General features: G+C 36.1%; 1 protein-coding gene across 7 annotated transcripts in view; it reads right to left on the bottom strand.

Moving 5' to 3' along the window:
* MAP4K5 (mitogen-activated protein kinase kinase kinase kinase 5) overlaps positions 1-26508 on the bottom strand; it is a 92817-nt gene extending 66309 nt beyond the window's left edge. The window contains exons 1-3 of one of the 7 annotated variants that reach the window (XM_039865151.1): positions 26308-26508; positions 25828-26044; positions 5210-5267 (exon numbers count right to left, since the gene is read on the bottom strand). In XM_039865151.1, the coding sequence (XP_039721085.1) occupies positions 5210-5267; positions 25828-25935 (166 nt within the window). In that variant the 5' untranslated portion in view covers positions 25936-26044; positions 26308-26508. Of the gene's footprint in view, positions 1-5209; positions 5268-25129; positions 25151-25827; positions 26045-26258 lie in introns of those variants that run through there. The other 6 variants (XM_039865149.1, XM_039865152.1, XM_039865148.1 and 3 more) reach the window with 6 other exon arrangements.
* Positions 26509-27034: the final 526 nt, after the last annotated feature.

The following is a 27034-nucleotide window of genomic DNA, read 5'->3' as shown; positions in this document are numbered from 1 at the left end:
ATACTGAAAGTAACAATTCTATTGGAAAAACTATGAAAAATTAACAGAAAAAACTATCAGAAAAATATGAATTCTGTAAAACTGCCAGAAAGAAAATAAATCCAATAAAATCAATGACTTACATAAATATCAACAGTAACCAATTAGAAAGTTTAAGAGGAGGGGAAAGTACCATTCACAATAGCAAAAAATATCATAAATATGAAAATTTATATGGCAAAAGTTGTATTTTCCTGAAGACCTGAATAACAAAAAAGCCTTATTATTGTCAAAATGCCAAGTCTTCCAAATTAATCTCACAAGCTTTTTTTATCTTTGATAAAAATGATTTTAAAGTTCTCTTAGAAAAAAATTATGAAAACAGAAAGGAAATAACTGAAAAATAAAAGCAATGAAGATTATAAAATGCAATGAAAAGTTAGAGTAATCAAAAACAGGATAGTACTAAATTACAAATAGAGAGAAAAAAATCACTGAAACAGAAAATAAAACTCATGCTTACACAGAAATTCAGTTTATGACAATTGGGGCATTTCAAATCTATGAATAAAAGACAGAGTTTATAGTAAACAGCTTTGGAAAACTGTCTAGCAATTTGAAAAAAGAATAGACCTAGAGCTCTTCTTCACTCCTTAGAACAAAATCATGCCTAATGGAATACTTAAAACATTTAAGTACAAAGGAAGGACAAAAAGGAAAAAACGAGAAGAAATTAGAGTTAAATAGTTTTAGAATACCCTAGCAGAAAAGGCCTAAATATGAGAAAGAGAGGAATAGACATAGGAGCAAATTTATCTAAAATGAAAAAACAAAAAAACAAAAAACTTTCAAACAGAAAAGTACCATAAGCTGAGTATGAACATAGAAGACAAACTGGGGACAACTTAAGACATATAAAGTCATTATTCTTAAAGTGCATATGGCTTTAAAAATCAATAACATAAAAGGCAAATAACCTGACAGAATTGCACAGAGCACAAGTATAGACAATTAACAGAATATAAAAATAGTCAAACACTAATATAAATCATCAAGCATTTACTAAACTTCTATGTTATTCTTTTGGGAGAAAGCTTTTAAACATTAGTCAATCCTTCTATGAGAATGAACTCTACCAAAGTCAGCAGCTTTTACAAAGCAAGGCAGTAAGAAATTCCAACCTTTCAAAGAGGCTTAATTTATGGTCCCAGAAATTAATCCTTATGTGTTAAATAATAGCATCATATAATAATTTATTTTTTATGGTTTATTGAGAATTCAGAATTGTAGGAGTTAAAAAATATACTCATTAATTCATTATATGAACTATAATCATAAGTAGGCCAGACCCTCAAGTCAAAAAAGTGAAACGGTGCTATAACAAGCCCAGTGTACTCACTGAAGGCAGAGGATAAACATCTTTGTTTCCTCTGCAAATCCAGTCCATTCCTTTTCTGGACTATAATTGTCCCTTGAACATAAGTTGAATATTTGCTCAAGTGACTCCTCCAGGAAAGCAAATGCTTGCATAGTTCTATTCCTCCTATTTGTGTTAGTGACATTTTAGAGATCATTCTACGGGGGAAAAGCAAATAAAAACTACAGTGAGGGGGTGGCTCCATAGTGTAGAGGTTAGCACGTCTGCTTTACACGCAGAAGGTCCTGGGTTCATGCCCAAGGTGGAGCCATGGACCATTCCCTGGGTGTGCCAGGGCCCCCAGGTGCGCCAAGCCCCGGACACGCCAAGTCGCCCAAGTACACCCGGGGTGCCAGGCCCCGGAGGTGCCAGGCCCAGGGTGCATGCCACAAGCATGTGAGAGGAGACGCCCCGCCTTCAGAGATCCAGTTCTTAAGGGGAAACAGCAACATTTATAGGTCAGGGGTGGAAACTGGGGCGGCGGGGGGGGAATTAAAGAGGGAGAAAAAAAAAGCTACAATGAGATACCACCCCTTCACACCCATTAGGATGGCTGCTATAACAAAACAGAAAAATAACAAGTGTTGGCAAGGATGTGAAGAAATTAGAATCCTTGAGCTCTGCTGGTAAGAATCGTAAAATTATTAGGTGGAACTTAATAAGGGGACTCTAAAAGAGTATTATTATAACAATTTCTATTATCTAGGAAAAAAGAATACTATGCTACATCAGAAAGCTTATTCTTAGAGTGTTGAAGTATATGCTACCTCAGTAGTATCTATCTAATGAATCATACACATAATGATCAAAATATTATATTTGAAATGCAAAACCATCTTAACTGCTCAGATTAAGAAATTGTTTGCCTAATTATGGTCACACAATTACTCTACATGTCTAAGTTTATAAAGCAGCAAATAAACAGATCATTAACCATTCATCTATCTGGTCAAAAATTACTACTCCTCATTCCAATGAGGAGTAGTAATTTTCTTTTGAAAACTAGAAAAACACATAATAAAATTTACATGGACTCTCAAGAGACTCTCAGCAGCCAAAAGAACCTTGAAAAAGAAGAACAAAGCTGAATTTCCTCACATTTCCTGATTTCAAAACTTACTACAGAGCTAGAGCATCACAATAGTGTGACAGTAATACAAAGACACATGTAATCGGTTAACATGTTAGAAGAGCCCAGAAAAAACCCTTGCTTAGATGGTCAAATAATTTTTGATAAAGTTGCTAAGACCATTCAAAGGAGAAAGGACAGTCTTTTTAAGGAATTGTTGAAAACTGGATATCCATAAGCAAAAGAATGAAATTGGACCCTTACCTAACACCATATAAAAATTAACTCAAAATGGATCAAAGACTTCAATGTAAGACCTAAAATGGTAACTCTTATCTTCAGTATGACACCAAAAGGACAGATAATGAAAGAAAAAAAATTAACAAATTGAACACTTCATGAAAATTTAAAAATGTTGTGAATCAAAAAACTTACCAACAACAAAAGGCAAACCACAGAATAAAATATACACAAATCACATGTCTGATAAGGGATTAATATCTAGAATATATATACAGAATTTCTAAACTCAACAACAAAAAAACAAACAATCCAATTCAAGAATGGACAAAGGACTTGAATACGCATTTCTCCAAAGCAGATATATAAATGGCCAATAAATACATGAAAAGATACTCAACATCATTAATCATTAGAAAAATGCAAATAAAACTATAAACCCAATAGGATGGCTGCTATAACAAATAAAACAGAAAAAGAACAAGTGTTGGAGAAACTAGAACCCTTGGAAACCATTGGTAGGAATGTAAAATTGTACAGCTATTGTGGAGAATAGTATGGTAACCCCTCAAAAAATTAAAAATAGAATTACCGTATGATCTAACAATTCCATTTCTAGGTATATACTCAAAGGAATGAAAGCAAGGTCTTAAAAAATGTTCATGTTTATAGTAGCAGTGTTTATAATAGCTATAATGTGGAAGCAAGTGTCTATCAACAGATGAATAAGTAAAATGTGGGATATACATACAATGGAACATTATTCAGCCTTGAAAAGGAAGGAAATTCTGATATATGTGACAACATGGACGAACCATAAGGACATTATGCTAAGTGAAATAAATCAGTCACAGAAAGACAAATACTATATATGAAGTAAGTAAAGGTCAAAATCACAAGAGATGGAAAATAGATGGTGGTTGCCAGGCACTAGGCGGAAGAGGGGAATGGAAAGTTATTGTTTACTAGATGTAGAATTTCAGTTTTACAAGATGAAAAGAGTTCTGGAGATGGATGGTGGTAATGTGGTAGCACAACATTATGAATGTATTTTATACCAGTGAGCTGTACACTTAAAAATGGTTTCAGTGGTAAATTTTGTGTTATGTGTATTTTACTACAGTAAAAAAAACTTGGAGGAAAAAAAAGCTACTACTACTCTTGTTAGAAACTTTGAGCTGCAAACTTGGAGGAAAAAAAAGCTGCTACTACTCTTGTTAGAAACTCCTTGAGGGAGTTATTAAAAGTGCAACATATCTACAGATCTGGATATGTAGAATCTAAAAAACAAACAAACAAACAAGCTCATGGATACAGAGAACAGACTGGAGGTGATGGGATGGGGAGGTGGGTAAAACGGGTGAAGAGATACAAAAGGTAGGAACTTCTTCCTATAAAATAAATAAGTCATGAGGATATAATGTATAGCATGAATATAGTTAATAATATTGTACTGCATATTTGAGAGTTGCTAAGAAAGTACACCTTAAAAGTTCTCACCATAAAGAAAAAAAACTGTAATATGCATGATGACAGATATTAACTAGACTTATTGTGATCCTTTCACAGTATATGCAAATATTGAATCATTATGTTGTATACCTGAAACTAACATAATGTTTTATGTCAATTATGCCTCAGTAAAAAAAAGAATATTTACTGACCTAGGAAATGTCCTTTATGTAATGTTGGTGGGAGACAGCATACAGTGTATGCAGTATATGTTAACTTTGTAAAATGCTTACATGTATACAGAGTAGGAAAATGGAAGGAAATACACCAAAATGCAATGATAGTTCTGAGTGGTAAAATAATGGATTTATTTCCTTCTTTACACATTTCTGAATTTTCTATTCTTTGCAGAACCTGAGCATAATATCGATTCTAATACTTTTTAAAAAAGATTCCATTATTAAGAAAAAAAAAAGAAACTTTTAGGATATCAAAATAAAATTGTTTCAAGTTTTATAGTTTTGTTTTCAAAGCAAATTACTTAGTATGTTTCAAAACAAACAGTCTTCTGACAGAAAGAAGTGTTAGAAAAATAAGCATTAGGCAAAGGCAAGAATTACTGAACCTAAATCGACCAGCCAGAGAACAGCTGAAATATAAAATATCATTATCCCAAATATTATTGAATATCCCCCCCCAAAAAATCAATGAATACTTTCCTAATCTAACTCTCAAAAAAGTTAATATTAAATTCACTATTACCTTAAAAGAAAATTTAACACTGTCAATATGTCTTCCAATTTTTGAATGTGCATATTTTAAATTTTATTTAGCAACAAAACTATTATATCAAACTTGTATTTAACTAAAAACCTCCAATGCAATTTAATCTAATCATATTTGAGATATCCTAGTGCTCTGACAACATATAAAGATTTCTTTTGAAAGAAAGGAAACAAGAAAGGAAATATATATGGTAAATGCTTTTAAGTCCTATATTTATAAACTGCACAAAAGTGTTCAAAAACTGTCTTGAGAGTTTTAATACATACCAGGCTCCAATTTGATAATTTTTACTGCAGCCAATTCTCCTGTATGTATATTTCTGGCCTAAAATGAAAATGAAAATAAAATGTTTTAAACGTTTGTTATTTATATATAACTTACTTGGTGCTATGTTAGTTAATTGCTTCTCAATCACGTTTTTAACAAAGCTAAAAAAAAAATCTTTATTTCAATAAGTATACTAATTTTTCCGTTCAAAAAATAATAGAAAAAATATACACAAAAAAAATTACCTTTAGTCCACCACTCAAAAGCAGCTACTATTTAAAACATTGGTGTACTTCCTCCGAGTCTTTTCTTATACTTGAGTTAATATTTTTAATTTAAAATAATACGATCCCTCTACTGGGTATTTACCCCAAAGACTTGAAAACCTATATCCGAAAAGGTATTTGCACACCGATGTTAATAGCAGCATTATTCACGGTGGCCAGGACATGGAAGCAAACAAAGTGCCCTACAATAGATGATTGGATAAAGAAGCTGTGGTACATATATAAAATGGAATGTGACTCAGTTATAAGAAGAGATGAAATACTGCCATGGATGGACCTCAAGATAATCATGCTAAGCAAAATAACCCAAACAGAAAAAGTTGAAAATCACATGATATCACTTTTATGTGGGATATAAACCCAAAAGCAACAAATGAACGGACAAACAAACAGAGACTCATAGACATGGACAATGGACTAGTGGTTACCAGAGGGTAAGGGGTGAGAGGGGGAGTTAGATGGGGTAAAGGGGTCAAATATGTGGTGACAGAAAAAATCTAACTATGGAAGGTGAACACAGTGTAAATACATATGTGTGTGTGTGTGTGTGATGTGTGTGTGTGTGTGTGTGTCTTATCGTTAAAAAAAAAATATGAAGAAACTAGCCTAGGAGTGGTGAGCATGCAACAGAGCATACGATGTCAAATTATAACGTACACCTGAAATTTTCATATGGTTATTAACCAATGTTACCTCAATAAATTTAAAAAAAGAAAAGCAAGGAAAATATACTCATGGTTTTTATATATTTTACAAATACAGTCATAGGTTATTAAAGGAAAATAAAAAACCAAATCATCTCTATCTTACTACCCAGAGGAAAAAAGTTAACATTTAGTGTATGTGTTTCCCTTTCTGGCCTCTGTGTGCATGTATGTGCCCACGTGTACGTGAAGGGTGTATATGTTGTAGAAGAGAATGATGCCATCGGTTTTCTACATGATTTAAATGTCATTTGATTTTCCAGTGATGGAATATATAATTTATTTAATTAATCTGCTATTGTTGGACATTTAGGGTTTTAATATTTTGTAACTATAAACACAGGGATAAATATATCTTAGCTTTTTATCTATCCACAGCCTGAATTATTTTCTTCAGATAAATTCCTAAAAGAAAAACTATTTGCCACTTAACAAAATATTATGGGCAGCCTTACTATAATCAGTGCGGCATTGATTACCATTGCAAATATTTTAGCACAATCAGTTTATCAGTAAAGGAACCTACAAGAAAAATTGTTAGGTCAAAAGGTATGTGCATTTAAAATGGATATATCGTCATATTGCTCTAAAATAAATTTTGTGAATTTACACTCTCACCAACCCTGGATATTAAATCTAAATCTGACAGGTACCATTGTAGATACAAATTTTTATTCTGTTTTTAAAGTTATGTACTTTTTCCATGCTATACATAATTTTAAATGACTACATAATAGTTCTTATAATCATCCTCCCTTACTGCTAGACATTTCCATGCAATACATAATTTTAAATGACTACATAATAGTCCTTATAATCATCCTCCCTTACTGCTAGTCCCATCTCTTTCCCAGAAGTTGCTTGTTAGAGCTGGGAGTCCAGGGTCTCTGCTCCAGGCTTTCCTGCTCCTGCCATCTGAAGTCCATGCCTTCCCTGCCACCCCTTCTCGTCTCTTACTTCCATGCTAACCCCTAAGTGCCTCTCCCCTTCTCTCACTCCAAAGCTGTCAAAGCCAGGGGCCTGGCAGAGGCAAAGACCTGAGTCATGTCCCCCATTCTCCCTCTGTCACTATGGGTACATGTCAAGCTATTCCATGGGTGTGCATAAGGGAGGGGGCAGTTTTTCATTATTTTTCATTATTTCATTATAGTTTTTTCATTATTTAAGATTTCTTTTAAGTGGTTTGTAAAGTATGAAATTACTAGTTATAGGATATGAATATGAACATTAAAGACCGTCAACACATACTGCCTAAAGAGCCTAAAAGCACTGTACCATTATTATACTGTCATTGTTGATATGAGCGCTCATTTTCACTGCACCCAGGGCACCCCATATGTAGAAACACAATTTAATAGTTTACAACATCTATCACTTACTATATTAGATTTGAATGTGAACTTTAATACTTGGCAGGAGTACATGATAAAACTGAAAAGTATGATTATATTAATTTGCTGGATTAAATAAATCATGTTACCAGAGGAAACAAGAAAAGAAAAAAGGAAAGGAATAAAAAGAAGAATGACAAAGAACGTAGGAAGACATTCTTAGATGGGATACATACAGAGGGTGAGAAAAAGAATAGAATGGGGGAGAGGAATACAGAGGTAAAGTCACAAACAGGAAGAAGAAAAAAAGGATTGTTCTACAGCAAAGGTCACATGCGAAGTTCACATTTTCCTCATCTATTCTGGTAAAAAGGGAAAAGAGAGGTCTCAGGAAGAGAGAACAGGCATTTTAATTCTCCCCACCCACAGTTACCCCTCTCCCAATCACTAAATATTTAGAGAAATGAGAACAGCCAGCCAAAAGTCTCACACCATTCCTACCCTCTCTTCTTTCTTGCGCTTGGACAAAAGAACTGTTAGCTTCAGGTCTTGTCCCAGTTGCTAAAATCTTTCAGCATTTCAACCTCTCTTGGGTTTTAAAAAGTTATATGTATATAGAGTTAGGCTGTCCACTGCTCAGTACTTCAAAAACCAGTGAGACTGACATACAGAAAACACAGCTAGAAGTTACGGAAAAGTAATAATTGACCTCCTGGGGATCTTGTTCAGTGGGTAATAAGATATGTGTTAGAAGACAAATTCTGTAACACTGATGGCAACTGTATTTGTAAAGCTTTATAGTTTGAAGGAACTTTCATATTCATTACTTAACTCTATTTATTTAAAACCATATAGTCTTAGTTTAGTGAAGTGACTTGCCCAAGGCCATTCTGCTGACAGGGGCAAGAGTCTCAGTTAGAATCCAAGAATAGAATTCTAAAGTCAAGGTTTCACTGGATCTTTCATATTAGAATTCTCTTTTTCTTTTTTTAACTGCAACAGGCTCATGTGGACATGAACTTAGTTGAGGACTTATTCAAGTCCTTATGCAATCGGTCTGCAAATTCTGTTATTCCACCAGCTAAATATCTCTTGAACCAATCTCCTCTGCTCCTCCACTGCTAGTTTTTGTAAATAAAGTTTAAAAAAATAAATGCGACAGGTACTAAAGTATTAATGCATAATATTTAACAGATCTCAGGAGTGACTTCTGTTGAAAAATAATTTACAAAGTAAAGTACTAATCACCTTTTACATTAAACAGTTATTTTCTATGATGATTTCAATGTAACAGAATGTGAACACTCACATATTTAAAGTCTTAAAGAAATAATGTCAGAGTTGAACATACCCACTTCCACCCCTAAATGTTGGTACATTTCCTGGTTTTCCCTCTTCCCCTATTCCTCTAAGTGATATTTTAAAAATTTTCACTGGAATCCTTGAAAACAGAAAAACATCTACGGACACAGTGAGGAAATTACATATTGAGAAGAAAGATTTAAGTGTAAGAGACACAGATGGCACAAGAAAGTAACATGTATGTACACTCACAAATAGTGACAGTTGAACTATTCAAGGTTCTAAAATTCAGGTAAGGAATGTAATGTTTAACTCATGTGAAAGAGAAAGATGTTGACACATCTCCATCAACAAAATATCTTCAGGTTATTCACTCATTCCAAGCAAAACAGGCATTAGGGCAATGTACTCTGCTAGTCACTGGAAAACAAAGGAAAATATGAGTCTATACTTCCCAATTATGGGTTATCAAACAAGGACCAACAACATGTAAAGATCTAATATGCTTCTCTGAGAGTTTGGAACAATTCCAGTTTCAGTCATACTAATCAGGAGCAAATGACTTGGTCTCTAGTTTGAAAACACTGTCCTCGTTCTGGTACCTTTTCCTTCCCCTGCCCTCCTCCTTGCCCCCTTAGCCTAGTTAATTTAGACCATCCTTCAGAATGCAATTTAGGTATCACCTCCTCCAAAAAGTCTTGCCTAATATCCCAAGGCTAGATTAAGTATGTTCTCTTTTTAGCTCTGGGCATAATTGGACAATTATAGGAAGGTTATTACTCTCTTTACTTAAAAAAAATAAATAAATAAAATCCTCTACAACTCAGAACTGCTATGAAACTCACAATATACTGTTTTAAATGCTCTACTAATTTTCATTTATGGTGATTCATTTTCAGTTCTTATTACTATGAATTTAAAGCATCTGAGAAAAAATTTACTTATACAAAATTACAAAATATTGTTTTTAAAAATTCAAATAATATAAGTAAAAGATGACAGTCCCCCTCTCTCCTAATCTCATCTTCCTGAGGTAATTCTTGTTAACAATATAAAGTATATCCTTCCGGACATTTAATTAGTTTGATGCTTAATCACACATATACTGATAGTTTGACAGTTTCTTACAAAGCTAAATATTCTTACCATATGATACAGCAATTTCCCACTTCCAGGTATTTACCCCATTTAGTTAAAAACTAATATCTACACAAAAACCTGCACAAGAATGTTTACAGCAGGCTTTATTCATAATTTTCCAAAATTGGAGCAATCAAGATGTCCTTCAATAGGTAAACAGATAAACTGTGGTATATCCATACAGTGAAATATTATTCAGTGATAAAAAGAAATGAGCCATCATGCCATGAAAGATATATAAGAACCCTAAATGTATATTGTTAAGAGAAAAAAGCCAGTCTGAAAAGGCTACATACTATGATTCCAATTATATGACATTCTGGAAAAGCCAAGCTACAGAGAGAGCAAAAAGAACAATGCCAGAGGTTTGAGCAGAGAATGATGAATAGGTGAAGCACAGGGAATTTCTAGGGTAGTGAAATGAAACTTTAATATGGTGAATACAAGTCATTATGTATCTGTCAAAATCTACAGAACTGTACAATACAAAGAGTGAACCTTAATGTAAACTGGACTATAATAATAATATGTCAATATTGGTTCAAGTGTAATAAACGTACCACACTAATGCAAGATGTTAATAAAAGGGGTGTGGATGAATGTAACTGTATGTACTATTTGCTCAATTATTTTGTAAATCTAATAATGTACTAAAAATTATCTATTATTTTTAATAGAATATATGTACACAATTATTTTAAGTGTATACTTTCAGATGCATTTATGATTAGAATCAATACAAATATGTCTGTTTCAATTTAATAGAATGGGAAGATGCAGGAACCAAGGACAACTTGATTTTTTTTTAGAGATTCTGAGGGGTTCGGAGAGAAACAAATCATTAGAAGATTTGAATAACAATCACAGAATATTTTGTGTTTTAAAATTCAGCTACACAGTGCAAAGGTCAAAATATATTAAATGTAGTTAAGTAAAAAGCAAAGAAAATACTATAAGCTGTAACTCCCATTGATAGGAAAAATACTTAACTGTCGGTCTCCATTTTGAAGACATAGTTCTGTTCTCTCCAAATGAAGAACTGATGGGCAAATGTTCATACTCTGTAATTTTCCAGCTGGATTTTTAAAACAGAAACCAGTACCAGGCTCTTTTATAATGAAAGGCAAAGAGGCTTTCAGAAAAAAGATCTTCTAAACAGAGACTTCACAGATCCAATTTACTGAAGAGAAATCTTTCAGAAATTTAACTATACAATTTCAACTAAAATCCAAAGCAGTCATGTGTAATATTGGTTTTTGAACCCCAACATTTCCTTGCAACAAGATAACTGTGATATTCTCAAATATTTTTATTTTTAACTGTAACATGCAAGAATTTGAAGAACTTGCATTATATGCTTACAGAAGGAACTAGTAGAAGTACCACAGCACTTCTACAAAAAGGATCTAAATATATTTCTGATTCCTATTTATTTTAGTAGGTTATTGGTATACACTAATATTTGGACTTAAGAGTATACTAAACACTCAAAATCTAACAAAATATTTTACTATAGTAAATCTCTTATTTAACTCATATTAATCGGGAATTGAAGTTAGTGGAAAAATAAACTAATAATAAATGTGGTCCATGTCACCATAAAATCCATAAAAAGCCTTTCCAGTTAAGTTTCTATTCTCATTGCCAATGCATTTCCCTTTAATCTCTTAATATTTCCAAGTCAATTTACTACTGGAGAAGTATTGTGACTCAAATTCTCCTGTCTTAGATTTTAATAGTAAAAAGTTACCTTTAGATTTCCACTTGCATCAAGAAAAAAAATTAAAGATGTTTATCTTTCTAACCAAGCCATTTTCTATTTTAACAATATTATCTAGTTGCCAGTTTTATTAGCCATGAACTTTCCTACATACTGTGAAATTTTTAATGTGACAATTAAAGGAAAAGTTTTATGTCTATACATTTCATCTACACATTTTCAACAAAGAATTGGAAGATATGACTTAATGTACAATACATCTCAGTAGCCGTGAAGTTACAAGATAATTTTTTTTAATTAGGGTAAAAAATGAAACTGGCAAGTAATGACAGTCTTTTCAAAACTATGGCAACCACAAAGATAAACAAGGTCAGCTCTTATATTCCACTTTTCTGTTCTTCACATTAGGCCCTTCATTCTATCCCCCTTTAACTTCCTTCTAGGGTCACAAAACTTTTCCGTGAAGCCAACTGGGGGCATCAACTTTAAATATGCCCCCTTCCTCCAAAAATATTCTTTAACATAACAAGAGAAAATCCAGACGTTTTAATATTTAACAAACAATCTCTAGTGGCCAGTGACTGCTCCTCTGATTCAGAATTATGCATCCCAGATTAAAGACTATGAATGTCAATATAAACGTGGCAACATAGCACCTATAAGGTCTGTAGGAATGCAAAGTAGCTGGTTTGTCCCTAAAAGAAGGGAATAGTCAATTATGTCATAGGCTGTAAAACCTCTATACCTGACTTCTTAAGGAACACTGGTTCATTCATTCAACAAATAATACCAAATACTTACTATGTGCCAGGCATTGTTGTTGATACTGAGGATGTAATGAAACAAAACAGTTCTTGTCTTCAGAGAGCTTTTATCAGTTGGAGAGACAGAGAACTGAACAGTAAATACAATATAGTGTGAGAAATATTCTCAAAGATGATACAAAACAACTTAGCAGGGTTCTGAGTCTAGTAAAGGTTAACTGGAGAAGCTTCTAGGAAGAAGTAAATCTAAACTGAGGCTTGATGAGATTTCTTGGGAGGAGTCGGGTAAGGGATAATGGCAGAATTCCATGCAAAGTAAAAAGGAGAAAACATTTTAAAGTAACGTTATCTTGTATTAGGGAACATAAGGGTGTAAGGAGGGTGGTGAGAGATAAGATTCCTGTGAAGCTCAGCACAGACTATCACCCGCCATCCTCTAGTAGCTATCACCTACTCACTCTTTGGTCACCCATCCTTGTTCATTTAAGACTTTATAGCCCCTGGCTCACAGTCTTCCTCTCCACCTCTCTCTTATCATTCTTAGAGACTTCAACATCTGGATCTCCTCTCTGACTTCTCATTCCTTGACCTACCTAAATCTTCATTTCAAACATTGTACTTCCTGATCATAACTTCCTATCTCACTTACTCTAGTCCTCCCATTCCACCAATTCTTCATCAACCCAATGCATTCCCCTATGACCACCAATTACCTCTCAATTCCTCACATCCTCCTTTAACTATTGGCGTTCCATGGTCCATCACTCAATTTATAATCACTCTTTTGCAAACATCTTTAACTTCCTTATCTCTCTTTCCCTCTATGATATTAGCCTGGCAAAATCCTAATCTGATTAAACCCAGTTATGCACTAATTCCATACTGGTATCAAATGGGGAAAAATTACAAAATCATGCTAACTGGTCTTATTTTCCAATCATAACACAAATCTCAAACTAAGCTTCTCCAGTAGGTTTGATTTTCCACTCTTCATAAGATAAGGGCTATTTTACTCCTGTCTTCGACCCCTCAATAATGCCTCAGTCTCTTTGTTACTCTCTCCTCTCTTACCTCCCTTGACTGATGATGGAATTTCATCTTTTCTTCATCCCTTAACAACCATCTCCAGGACAAATCTCTCTTCACTAAGCTCCAGACTCCTAAATCCATGGAAACGTGACAAGCATCTCAACCTTAACATAGAACGCTTGGTTATCCCCTGTTCCACAAATCCATTCATCCCCACATGTTCCCAATCTAAATAAAATTTACAGCATTTGCCCAGTTGCTTAAGTTCAAAACCCAGGGTCATTCTCCATTTCTTTCCTTCACATTCTTCAGGTTTGATATATGATCAGCAAATCTCGATGGCTTAAAAAAACCAAATCTATTCACTCCACTCTACCTCTTCTGTTATACTCTAGTCCAAGCTTGTCTCCTTTAGAAATTGGTAAACTACTTAATGTGAAATGCAAAGAAATAGCAAATAGAGGATAACCCTAGTTTTTGAATTGTACAACTGAGTAGAAAGTGTGATCCCATTCACTAAGATGACAATCATAGGAAGATGGACACATTTTATGGGGGGGGGGATGAAGAGGCATAGAAAAGGGACTCAGATTTGGACATATTTAAATTTTAGGTTCCTATGAAAAACTAACTGGTGATGTCCTATAAACCACTTAATAGACAGCTCCTGAAACTCAAAAGTTAATCTGGATTGGATAAAGATTTGGGCATCATCAACATTGTTGAATCCAGGCAGGTAGATGAGATTACTTAAGAGAGTATGTAGAGTCATAAGAAAGTCAAGAACAAAATCTTAAAAAATTACTCACATTCAAAGGATAGTGAAAATAGACAAAACTAAACTAAAACTATTCCCATGACACTCTATTAGAAGTCCAGTTTAGAGAAACTTAGGGATCATCTAATTCAATCCCCTTTCTAAAAAGCAATTCTCTTCTACTTAGTCTATAGAGATCATTTGGTCCACCTAATACATTCATTTTTAGGATAACTTTAGTTGAATAAAGGCTTTTTTTATGATAAGCAAAATCTACTTTCTCCTCAGTAGTCCTAGTTTTAGTTTGTGAGATAATATTGATTTAGTATACTCTTCCCACTGTGATAAATATCAGATACCTAAATTCATTAATTTATTCAATAAGTACTTACTAAGTTCTTATGGCAGCCAGAGGGCCTAGGTTCTAATTTTAACCCTGCTCAGATAAAATATAAAAGCTCCCTTCTAGCTATGGATGAAACACGCTACTTTCTTCAACATGCCACATACAGATTCCAGTCCCTTCCCAGTACTGTGGTTACTATTTGACTATGTGCTCAAAGTTTGAAGTCTAACAAAAATGATAGTAGTTAAAATATTAGATTCACGACATTACAGGTGGCTTTTCGTTTTTTAAATTTCTATAAAGTTATTTTTTGTAATTTAAAAATAAATGTTATAACTGTCATGTTCAAAACAGAATGCAATACTTTATCCTCTGACAAGAGAAAATTAAAGTGCTTCATTTTACTTCTATTGAAAATCCTTTTGGTGAAAAAGAAGGTTATAAACACTACATATATTACATACCATATAAGTTGTTATATAAATTTCAAGGAAACCACTTCCAATATGATTATCAAATTTATGTGAACAAAATATAATAAGGGGGAGCCACTTATGGCATACCCTCCACATGAAAAATTTAAAATAAAAGATTAGTCATTCATAATTTTAACATTTATTCATTGAGAACTTTTCATGCATCAGATACTTAAGGTATGAGCATAGTATTGGTAGAGTGACAGCAAAGAATTGCAAAGATGTACCTACCCTGTTTGAGTTTCAATGGGACAGATTTTAGATGATTATAGAAAAGTTTTAAAAAGAAACTGCTTCTAAATACAGTATGTCCTTATTAGTTAAATAAGCTAAAAGACCATTTGTCAAGGATAGGGTGAGGGATAAATGCATGTGTGGGAGGTCCTCTGTGGAGCAAGTTATTTCCCAGCTGTCTTTCAGTTACACAGGTCTGCAGAGGCACTCCCTCTTCCATGGCAGGAGGCTGTACTGCAGTTTCCCCCCACCCCCAGGCAAACATATCCAGGGCCTGAAGCCTTCCTGTTAGGGTGACCCCAAATCTGACCACGTGACACATAGCTCAGGACACACTAAAACCTTAGTCTGTTAGAAAACTTACTTCTTTCTGAAAAGAGTTTTTCTAACCCCTTCCTAACAGATTAATTTTTGTTGAAAAACAAGTTCCTTCCAGAAGATTACTTAAATTGAACTAATTATCTGGAGATCTTAATGGTGAAGGAGAGTTTGACTTAAGATTAAAAGAGGCAGGAAAGATGTGAACTCTCAATCACTATTGTGGGTTCAACTTTTGGGGAAAATAACTGGTCAAGATTCACTAAAACCTTAAAATAACTTAGAAAATTTAATTCTAGAAATTTACTTAAATAATTAAGGATATGAGAAAGGAATTTGTTCAAGGATACTGATCATATCTTTGCTTATAACAGGGAAATACTGGAAACAATCTGTTCAACAATAATGGATTAAAAATTGTACAACAATACAAGGAAATATATACAAATATTACATGTGTATATTTACTGACATGAAAAGTGATTTATATGTTGTTAAACAAAAAAGTACATTATCAAATGTATGTACTATAGAATACATATTGTATGTAAGGATTATATATGCTTATCTATAATATATATTATGATTTATGTCTATGTCCTTAATATATAGTTTTTAAAAGTCTAGAAAGATATATGCAACAACACTTATATTTTGGTAAAAGAGATACAAGTAATTTTTCATTTATTCCTATATCAAATGTTTTGAAATGAACACATATTACTTAAAACGTATTTTAAAGATAAAAGGTAGGAAAAAAGGCTATCTATGCCAAGGCAAGGAAAAGAGAGGCAAAACAGGAAGGCAAATCCTCCCCATCAATCTGTGCTACTACAGAAAGAGTAACAGGAAATTATTCCTGGGGGAGGGGGGTAGGGTGGGGACAGTAAGAGACTCAAGCATCTCCACTGTCTATTACAATTAGAATAACAGCTAAAAACCTTAAAATGCAAAAGTTATTAGTAATTTATTGAAAGTTATGTCTACTAAAATATATTGAGTCATGCTCACATTGGCTCCTCCCAACATGGGTAAGAGGAACAGTTATAAAAGAGGGGCAAGAAGGCATAGAGCACCTAAAAAACGGGATGCATGTGTGTGAGAAGTAACATACTGGTTCATAGGACAAAGGTGAAAGTCACATCCTCCTCAGGTAGTCCTTTTACCTTAAATTAGGCTGGCCAAACAGAAGAAATTAGAGAATGTTACAGAAGGCGGGCTATTCTTTCTGTCTGAAATAACTAGCATTTTGTTTACTTTAATTTATAATAGCATTACAGAATCTAGTTCATGGGACTCAGTTAATCCAGGTACCGGTAACCTTAAGTCTAAAGTTCCGACAAAATGAGAGCAACAGAAGGCACAGCAGGAAGGGTGTCCGACAACCAAGAAAAAGGACAGTTTCTCTTTTAAGTTAATTTTACTGTAGGGTGGCTACGAGCTAAGTCATTTCTGTAGTAAAGGCAAATCAAGCCTGGGCTCTGATTTGGAAATCATGAGGTTAAGAGTAATAACCAAGTGGATAACTAGAAAAAAGTGCCTCTAAAAATTGGTGCTGAGACCTGAATCTTATATGTATATTCAAATTGGTCCAAAAAAATCCCTCACTTCTCAGCAGAGGCATGAGGCTGCCAAGTCTCATCTGATCATCTGACCACAATTTGTATAGAGCTTATTATGTTCCAGGCAATGTGTTTAAGGCTGAGTATACAGCAATGAATTCAAGGATGCAGTCCTAAGGCAGCTTGTTATAGTGGAAAGAACAGAGATTACAGAGTCAGAAGGTGTGGATTCAAGTCCTCATAGTGCCATCTATTAACAGTGAGATCTAAGGCAAATAGATTCTTCTTGGGTAAACTAGAGATGATAATTTATCTGTCCCATCTACCTCATAGGATTATTGTGAGGAACAAATAATATACTGATTATGAAAGAGCTAAACAAATGTTAGTCACCCTTAGTCATTTCAATACGATTTCATTTTTATAAAAATGTTGGAAGGTGGGGCCAGTATGACTCATAAGCCCAAACACCTCAAGGACAGACCAGGCCATCAGCCTGGCTTCCCACATCATCTCAAAATCTCAGTGGGAGATTATGATATTTTACAGAAATAGAGTTATATTAGACCTAAATTCATCTTGCCCTTTTCAGAGAGTTATTTACCTTTTCTAATTTAAATAGTACTTCATATAACTGGAACGCAACAGCCTTCTAATAACACTCAAACACGTACAAATACTCAAATAATCCAAAACTGCCAAGTGAAAGTGCCTGCTCCAATTTATCTGATCTTGGACGAAGTTCTCAAATTGAAAAGAAAGCCCTGAAAACACAAGTATCATTTGTTATAATAAGCCTCATGTTTCTCTTCCTGTGGACTTGGTCTTTAAACCACAATTTAAGGTTCAGAAGTGAAACTTTTATAAATTTTGAAAGCAAAACTAGAATAAGAAATTTATGTCAATCTGCATTCTAACCCATTTGTCTCCATCAAAACCATCGTAAATGATGGTTAAAGTGAAAATGCTGAGCTTATGTAAATAAAAATAACTAGAATACTAGATGTATTATAAACCTAAGACCGAGGCTGTATCCACAGGTCAATTTGAGAACTAGAATTTATGTACCTGTACCAATGATGGCACTGTTTTATGTCTATCTTCACCAAGTTTAAATATTTTAAAGACTTCTTTTATAGTTTTCACAACATTTCTATGAAAGTAAAAAGGAATTTTTAAATAATTTGCTTCCAGCCATGATACAGAGCTTCTCATCCACCTTCAGAACCATGTTCTTTTTCTAGGCTGTCACAAAAAAAGCTTACTTCTGCACAGTAAGAAAAATACTAAATAAGAGTTTAACCAGATTATTTATGAAATAGTAAACATCTATAATAACAATTCATCCTAGTAAGAGGTTTTATTTTCACTGTAACCTTACACAATATTTAACATAACATCTAATCAAATAACATTTGATAAGATATCCACTAGCTTAATAAAAAAATGTGGGTGATGTTTTGAGATTAAATGTCAGAGAAATAACAAGTAGCTTATACATCCATTCTCTACCATCTTCAGATCTGGGGCCAGTAGGTATGCTGACAGACTTTATTTTTATTAACATAGTAGAAGCAGCTACATATCCTTTGTTTACAAAATCATGCTTTTAAAAAAATGACACAGGCAAGGGTAACCTACACCAAGCTGCTGACCTTAATTTAATTAAAATATCAATGACCTGTACTCATGCACCAGCCAATGAAATGTGATGATGACAATTACTATGTCTTAGTTCTAAATCCCGACCCTAAACTTACAAGTTAGGTGTAGATATAGGTTTCAAGTGATTCAGTAAAACAGATATTTAAGACTTCCTCTGATTACCCAGATATCCACTTGGCTAACTGCCTCACTTTCCTCAAGCTTTTGGTCAACTTTGCCCTTCTCAATGAGGCCTACCCTGACCATCCCTTCTATAATTTCCTAACCTATTTCCCCTATCCCACCCTGCCAACCTGATTGCCCTTAACCTGTTCAACTTTTTCTTCTTTCCATATCTTTATCATCTCCTAACATAGCATATAACTTATTGCTTATTATCTCTCTCCTCCCACTAGAATTATGTTTATTGCTTATTATCTCTCTACTAGAATGTAAGATTCATGACAGCAAAATCTTTCTCTACTTTCTTCGCTGATGTATCCCAAGGCCCTAGAACAGTGTCTAGCACATAAGAGGCCCTCTATAAATACTGGTTGAATGTTAAATATTCTTTTTCACCCTGTCACCCCCTGCTCCATCCCAGTTCCCCATTCATCAACATGCCTCATCCTAACTATACTCGGATGGGAACAACTGGGGCTGGAAATCATTCAATGGAGGCTCCACATCAGAGAAGTAAGGGAAAGAAGGGAGGAAAAAAGGGAAGAAATGAAGTTTTAAATTTATCCCCTATCTTGGTTCCTAACAATCCCATCCGAACTTTTTGCCTTTAATCTCCTTTCTAAATTTTCAATTCTTCCTAAATTCTTTTTCTGATTTTCTTCTCTAAACTCAGCAACACTCCTGGCCACTTGGGTGATAAGACAAATTTAAAGAATGATAACTGAAAGTTGTAATCAGTTTCAATGAAAGGAAAATACCAGAAACATTTATATCATTTCTTTTTCTCTTCACAGCTTAGGTGCTTCAGGGAGTGATCTACATTCCCTCTACTTCCTTATTTAGCAATCACACCTCAACTCTTTTGCTCTTGATAAACCATTTCAACTCCTTACTTACATGACCACTATGTTGCTCACTCCTTCAAAACACGCTTATTGAACACATACTATGCACTAGGCATTATGCAGGCTACCTGATTCAGTGGTAAACACAAGGTCCCTGTTTCTCATGCACTCTGAGTAGAGCAGAAGACTGACAGCAGCAATGATGAGTGATGAATGATGAGTATTATGGTAAGAAATCATACAGCAGATAGATATGACCTTATCTAAGGGACAGAAAAGGCCTCCCTAAAAATGTGGTGCTTAAAAAAGAACCCAAAGAATAGAAGATAAACAAATGAAAGAGAAGAGGAAGAGTATTCCAGGAAAAGGAAATAGTACCTGCAAAAACCTGAAAGATAGAGAATAGGGTGCTTATATAAAGCGCTAAAAGAAGTTCAATATGGCTAGCCTCAGGGGCTTAAAAAGGCATATTATTCTAAGATTTTATTTCATGGACAAAGAAACTAAAAGGGGAATGACATGAAACCTCAGATTTATTTTTTTTGGAACATCAATACATTTTCCTCATTGCAGTGAAAGTGGAAGGCAGCAAGAATAGATGCAGATGATAAAGATGGGCTTTTAAAATTATTTATTTATTTTAAGATGAGCTTCTGAAACTCTTGATTTCTATGAAAAGAACTTCCTCAGACCTCTTTGTTTCTTCTCAGCTGCCTTCACTATGTTATTTTCTTCTGCCACTCTAACACTACAGCCTTTCCTCGACTCTCCTACAAACTCTCCTGGATGACCTCACCTATACCTCACTGGTACCACCCCATAATGTGATGATGACTCTCAAACCTGTATCCCCAGACCAGATCCCTGAAGGCCAGAGCTGTACTTCCTACCATCTATTACAGCAGTCCCCAACCCCCAGGCTGCAGACCAGTACTGGTCTGTGGCCTTTAAGGAACCAGGCCACACAGCAGGAGCTGCTGGCAAGCAACCAAAGCTTCAGCTGCACTAGCATCACCACCTCAGCTCCACCTCAGATCATCAGGCATTAGATTTTCATAGCAGCACTGGTCCCTGATGCCAAAAAGGTTGGGGAATGCTGATCCATTAGACATATCCACCTATTCAATGCCACATGTCAAAAACCAAACATAAGATCCCAACCTCACAAATTTGGTATTTCCTAATTTTTTTGATGGCACTAATGTAGTCACTCAAGCCAGAAATTCTAAATGTCACTGATAACCTGTTTTCCCTCCGTCAATCACCAGGGAATTTTGATCATCTTCTAAACATGACTCAAATACATCCCTTCCATTCATCTCCAGTACCAGTGCCAAATTTAGGCTTGCATAAATTTTCATCTGGATCATTCAGTGGTAAACACTGGTAACTTGGTACTTTTACTTCCAAGAACATTGTCTAATTCCTCCTCTATATCATGAAAGATTTCCTCCTAAAGTGTTTCTTCAGTTTACAGAAAGAAGTCCAAATTCTCTGACATGACATGTTATCCATTATCTGGTCCTTTTATGCCAGAAAATTCCCTGTGTTCTCCATCTATGAAATCTCTGCCAGGTTTGGTAACACTGAATCTGGAATGCAGATGCAGATCCCTCAAAACTCATGATTTCTCAAGTCACCAGGTGTTTGCACACTATTCCCACAGCCCAGAATATCTTTCCCATCTTGTCTACCTGGAAATTGCCCTGCATTCTTTTAAAATCTAGTTAATGCCTCCTCCTCTGTTAATTTTCCCTGGTTCTCATGATAGTTCTCTCTCTTTTTCTCCCTTCCCCAATCTCCAATAAAGACACGGCTGGGCATTTCTTTCACTTCTACTATGGCACTTACCAAATTATGACTGTTTACATGTCTGTTTTCTTGGCTAAATTCTATGTTCCTTGTTGATGGTGTATTTTCTCATGTTTACATCCCCATATCCTAACATACAGTTGGCACTCAATAAATATTTCTTGAATGAATGCTTATGGAAGAGTTGTGATGTATCAAACTTTGTCTCTATACAATGGAATCTTGGAATATGCCTCAAAGTGCCTAAATTCATTCCAGAATTGTGACTTCTGGCTTGGGGGAGAGAACGGGGGGCCAGATATAAGAAGGATTCATTACAGTGGACCCAGTTCATCAGCATCCAGAGGAACCCATAGAATTGATAAGATTACATGGCAAAATTTTCTACACAAATTATAAGATTATTTATAATTTAAAAAAAAATTTTAATTGAAAACAAGAAATATGAAACTTAGAATGACTAAATGAGGATTTGTTCAATGGATCTTTTAAAATGATATTTTTGAAGACTATTTAATGAAGAATATTTAATTTAAATGTTGTTTATTCCAATCAAGTAGAAAAAAAGAGATACGTCATCCCAATTTTATAAAAGCCATTTTTAGAAATATATTGATTTAAAAACATTTAGGAAAAAAAGCCTGAAATAAACTATATTAAGTCATTAACAGTATTTATCTGAGTAATTTTCTACAACTAAGGTCATTCAACAAATATTTGTTGAGCATCTATCTGTCTGCTATTATACAGTGACGAGCAAGAGACACCTCTGGTCTGGTCCTCCTGGAGCTAAACATGTTATATTTTTATAAACAACTAGAAAAAGCAAAACAGATTAGGAAAAAAAAAATACATGGGATTGTCCACTTTAAATTTAGATCCCCTGAAAGGTAAAAATGGTTCTTAGAACTCTGCAATCTAGGCTGGGTACGATTTTGGTACAAATATTTGGATAAAGACCACCTAAATATCTTGTACTGATACCACAATTGTCTAGATCACTGCAGATGGAAGGTAGTAGAGACACTAAATCTCCACACTTCCTCTCCCTGTTAACACATTTAAAAATTAACAGTAATTACAAATAAAATTTGCTCGGTTGAAATTTCATCCTTCATTCATCTTCAACCAAATTTCTTCTCTGTGTTTCTTTTCATTCAACCACTTCTTGCTCTCACCCTCAATGATTTCCCCATTTATCTAAATGAATCTTTATATGCTTCTTTCAGCCAAAGAATAGCCAGTTTAAGATTGAGCTCTCTCCTCTAGGAGATTCTCAGGAAAGACAGGAGCATCAGAGGGGAATCTATGGTTTTGAAGAACATAAAAATAATTCACAAAGAATCTCAAAGCTGTAGTCCTTTTAAAGCTCCTGCTTAATAAGATATCTCAAATGTAATAAATGTAGGGATAATATCTGATTAGAACAGCAACTAATTTACCTTCATTATTCTTCACCGTAATTATTTTATTAGTTTATATCACTGATTGGAAATACTTCTAAAACTACCTAGGGTGTTCAGCTCATCAGAAACACAGTGATAAATAGCAAAATTACTCTGACTGCTCTGAGCTTAAAAACTTCAGCACTACAGCTGAATGGTACATGTTTTTAGGAATATTAAGGAGTAAATATAAAATGATGAAATTCTGTAGGAATTAATGTTGAAAATGGATATGCTATAAAATAGTTTTCCAGAAATATTTTTCCTAGAGTACTCAAATAATTGAAATGTGTAATAAAAGTACATATGTAGGTTATCATAATAGGCATTACAGGAATATAGAGTATTAAATGTTAATTTAGTGTTGTTATATCAAAAGCACATGCAAAAGTATATGCCCACAGAACTAGATGGTAGAATTATTGATATTCATTCATCACATTTTTAGAAAGCACTTACTCTGTGCCAGACACAGTTCTAGGTGCTGTTAGACATACAGCAGTGAACAAAACAGATAAACTCCTACCCTTATGTAGTATGTTAGTGGATTGGGATAGATAAAAAATAAATAAATAAATAAGTAAAACAGTATGCTAAATGGTGATAAGTGCAAAGGAAAAAATAAAATGGGGAAAAAAAGATGGAGAGGGTATAAAAGCAAGGAAAGAAGGAAGCAAGCCATGTGGCTGTCTGAGGAAAGACATTCTAAGCAAAAGGAATACCAAAAACAAAGGCCCAAAGGTGGGAAGACGCTCATTATGTTTAAGGAAGAGTAAGAAGGTCTGGCTAGAATAGAATGAAAGAAAGGGAAGAGCAGTAGATGAGGTTGGAGAGATGGCTGGGACGGGGTGTCTCGGGCTTCCTGGAGGAACATCTGAGTAAGGCTTTCATGGACAGATAGGATAGCAAAAGGTGGAAATGGGGGTGAGACGTGATTCCAAGTAATTAGAACAAGGGAAAACAGAAGACAAGGAACCAGAGTTGAAGACGTTTAGGAATCAGAGGCTGGCCTAGTGTAGAATGAGCATACGGCTAAATGTGAGGGAAGTGGGTCATGGGGAGAGGTGGTGATGACAGTGGTATATAATAAATATTCAGTCCCTAATCCTCTATTTGGGAGCTGTAGGAAAAGGAGGCACCAGAGTGAAATAAGTATTAGCTGCCCGTTTAATATAATTCTTTGCTTTCCCTGGCAAGAATAAAATCCGGCTCCAGATATCTGCTTTAGTTGTTACATTTATCAAGAAAAAAAGGTAAAGATCTTGGGATTTTTGTGGGAAAACCACTATATACATACTGAATCATAAGACAAAGGTGAGTAAAAAATAAGACTGAGAAAGTGAACAGCAATTTCAATGTTTTAAAGAGCATTTCACAAAGTGACTAATTCATGGCTAAACAGTTAAGAGTTAACTATCTCAGATTCTACATAAAGAAAAAGAGGATTCTGTTATAATTATCCACTTTGAATTCAAAAGTATACAAGGCAAGAGCTAGGACCTACCTCACAATTCAACACGCTTTTTCTAAAACAGTGCCTAGTGCAAAAGATTCGAATAGAAAGCCTACCCATTATAGTCCATCTCATGAGGATCCAACAGTGCTAGAGTTGTCATACCACCACCTTGAATTGCTAATAGGAGGATATTAAACAAAAGCAGAAAAGTAAGAAGAATGTTTTCTTCCACCTGTGCAAAACAACAGCATACCCCACAGGAATCTACTGGTTAATCCCCCTTATGACACACAAGGCCCTTTCAGCTACATGCAGGAGTTTTGTTTGGAATAATGGATATATACCATGATTAAATCCAATAAACAAAGCTGTTGCAAAATCAAGGAAATTTCTCTTAATGTACCCACGTGAGTTGCATTAATGCTCCTTTTTGGAACAGAAAACAAAAAGCATAAGGCAATCTGAAACAATCTCCTTCCTCTTGATCTTTGAAGAACTCAATGGATTTAGGGAATTGGGTTTCTTCTCTATGTTTTCTTAAATCCCAAATTAAGAATAACTCACCCTCATGATTTGTCTCAAATAATGCAAAAGAGCACAATAAAAAAGACAGCAGCTCTTATCCACTTTTAGTCATGGGATGTTATACATCTCAGCCAGAGGAACTGCTAAAAGTAGAAAAAAACCATCGACCAGATACAAATGATTAAATTTCTGCCAGGAAAAGCATCTTTCTACATAGGATAATGTTTGTCTACACGTCATTATGACCCAGGATTAGACTGTGTACAGTTAAAATTCAGAGAAAGAGTTTCATATCACTTTTTAAATCAAGTTCATCCATTTTAGGTTTTCTTTTTAAAAAATGCAAATGTCGGAATGTCAATATTCTGTCCTGTCCACATCTTCCATGAAACATTTTTTCATGCTAAGACTAGAACATCCTCAAGAGCAACTCCATAACCAGATTCGAACTCCCTTCAATATCATAAATAGCGTTAAAATGCCTTTATACCACACAAAAGTACAACGGTGGTTTGCAAAAGTGTGGTTAGTTCTGCTCCTTGGTATCGATTTGAGCAAGCAATGTACAGGGTGTTTTGAACGGAGTAAAGGAACCCTGGCCGCTTCATCTCCAAGATGCAACAATAAAAGCATCATCCCCCCTCCTTATACTTCGCCAGAAAGTGGCCCTATTTCCCGGGAGCCAGCCAACCGCAGGAAAAGAGCCCGGCTCGGGGCCAACACCCAGCTTGCCTCACCTTATAGACGTCCCCGTAGGTGCCGCTACCGACCCTCTGAACAAGCTCGTAGTCCTGCTGCGGGTTCCGCCTCAGGATGTCCGCGGCAGGCCGCAGCGGGGCCTCCATCTTCGCTCAGCGCCCGGCCCCCGCCGACTCTGCCCGCGGCACCCCGAATCCCGCTAACGAGGACGAGTGGCGCCACTTCCCAACATGGAGCCTCTGCCAGCAACTCGGCCTGCACGAGGGACAAGCAAAGGCGATTCAGCGCGGCGGGCTACGACCCCGAGCGGCCCAGCCCCTTCCCTTCCGCCCCACCGGAGAAGCGGGCCAGGAAGGGTCTCCGGCGCCCCGCAGCCCCGTTCCGGCCGCGGCCCTGCCCCGTCCCCGGCCGCCCGCGAACTGTCCGGCCCAGCCTCCCAGCCCGCGGGGGCCCGGGGCAAGCTCAGTACCTGCGCGGGGCGGCCCTGCTCTTTGTTGAGCACCGCGCCCGGGACCTACTTCCTAGCGGGCGCCTGCGTCCTACTTCCCAGCGCCCGCCCGTCGCTCCCAGCTTGGCGCCACCGCCTCCCGCTGCACCGCACGTCCTCTTGCAGGCGGCGGACGCGCGTACCGTCGCCACCGCCGCTGCCGCCGCACCACGTTCCCCAACCCGGGCTGCGTCACCGGGAAACACGTTCCCGGCCAGCGTGGGTCGGCGCCCAGCTGCCCGAGCGCGCCGGCTGCGGGACCAGAGTGCCGCCCTGAGGCCTGGTCGGGACACGACAGCCTCCCGGCCGGGCCACTACACCCACCCCTGGCAGGGTGCGCCCTTCCTTGGCCCAGGCTCTGCTACCCACTTGCACAGATTAGGGACGCCCCTGGGCATTCGTGGGCCGACCGGCCTCCGCTAAACCTCCCCCAGATTCGTCAGGTAAACTCGGTGACGGGTAAAGGGAGAAGGGTGGGCACGAGGGCGATGGCAACGCAGGCCTCCCAGTTCAATACGGAAAAGGTATGTTGAGGGCACTGGGCCAGAAGTAACCTGGCAGTGGGGCGCCAAGGAAGGAGGTGGGGGAGTGCCAAGTTAACTAAGCCGTGGCACTCCCTACTGCACCTTCCTGTTTTGCAAACCATTCCCAGTGGTACCAGTTTAAGGCTACACTGCACACCTGCACAACCTGTCTTCTACTGAGTTTCTCCGAGACATTTCTGAAAGCTTGAATTCCTAGGAAGTCTCAATGGCACT

The sequence above is a fragment of the Pteropus medius genome, unplaced genomic scaffold (genome assembly GCF_902729225.1).
Source record: "Pteropus medius unplaced genomic scaffold, Ma_sr-lr_union100, whole genome shotgun sequence".
NCBI lineage: Eukaryota > Metazoa > Chordata > Mammalia > Chiroptera > Pteropodidae > Pteropus > Pteropus medius.
This window is presented reverse-complemented; position numbering and strand designations above follow the sequence as displayed.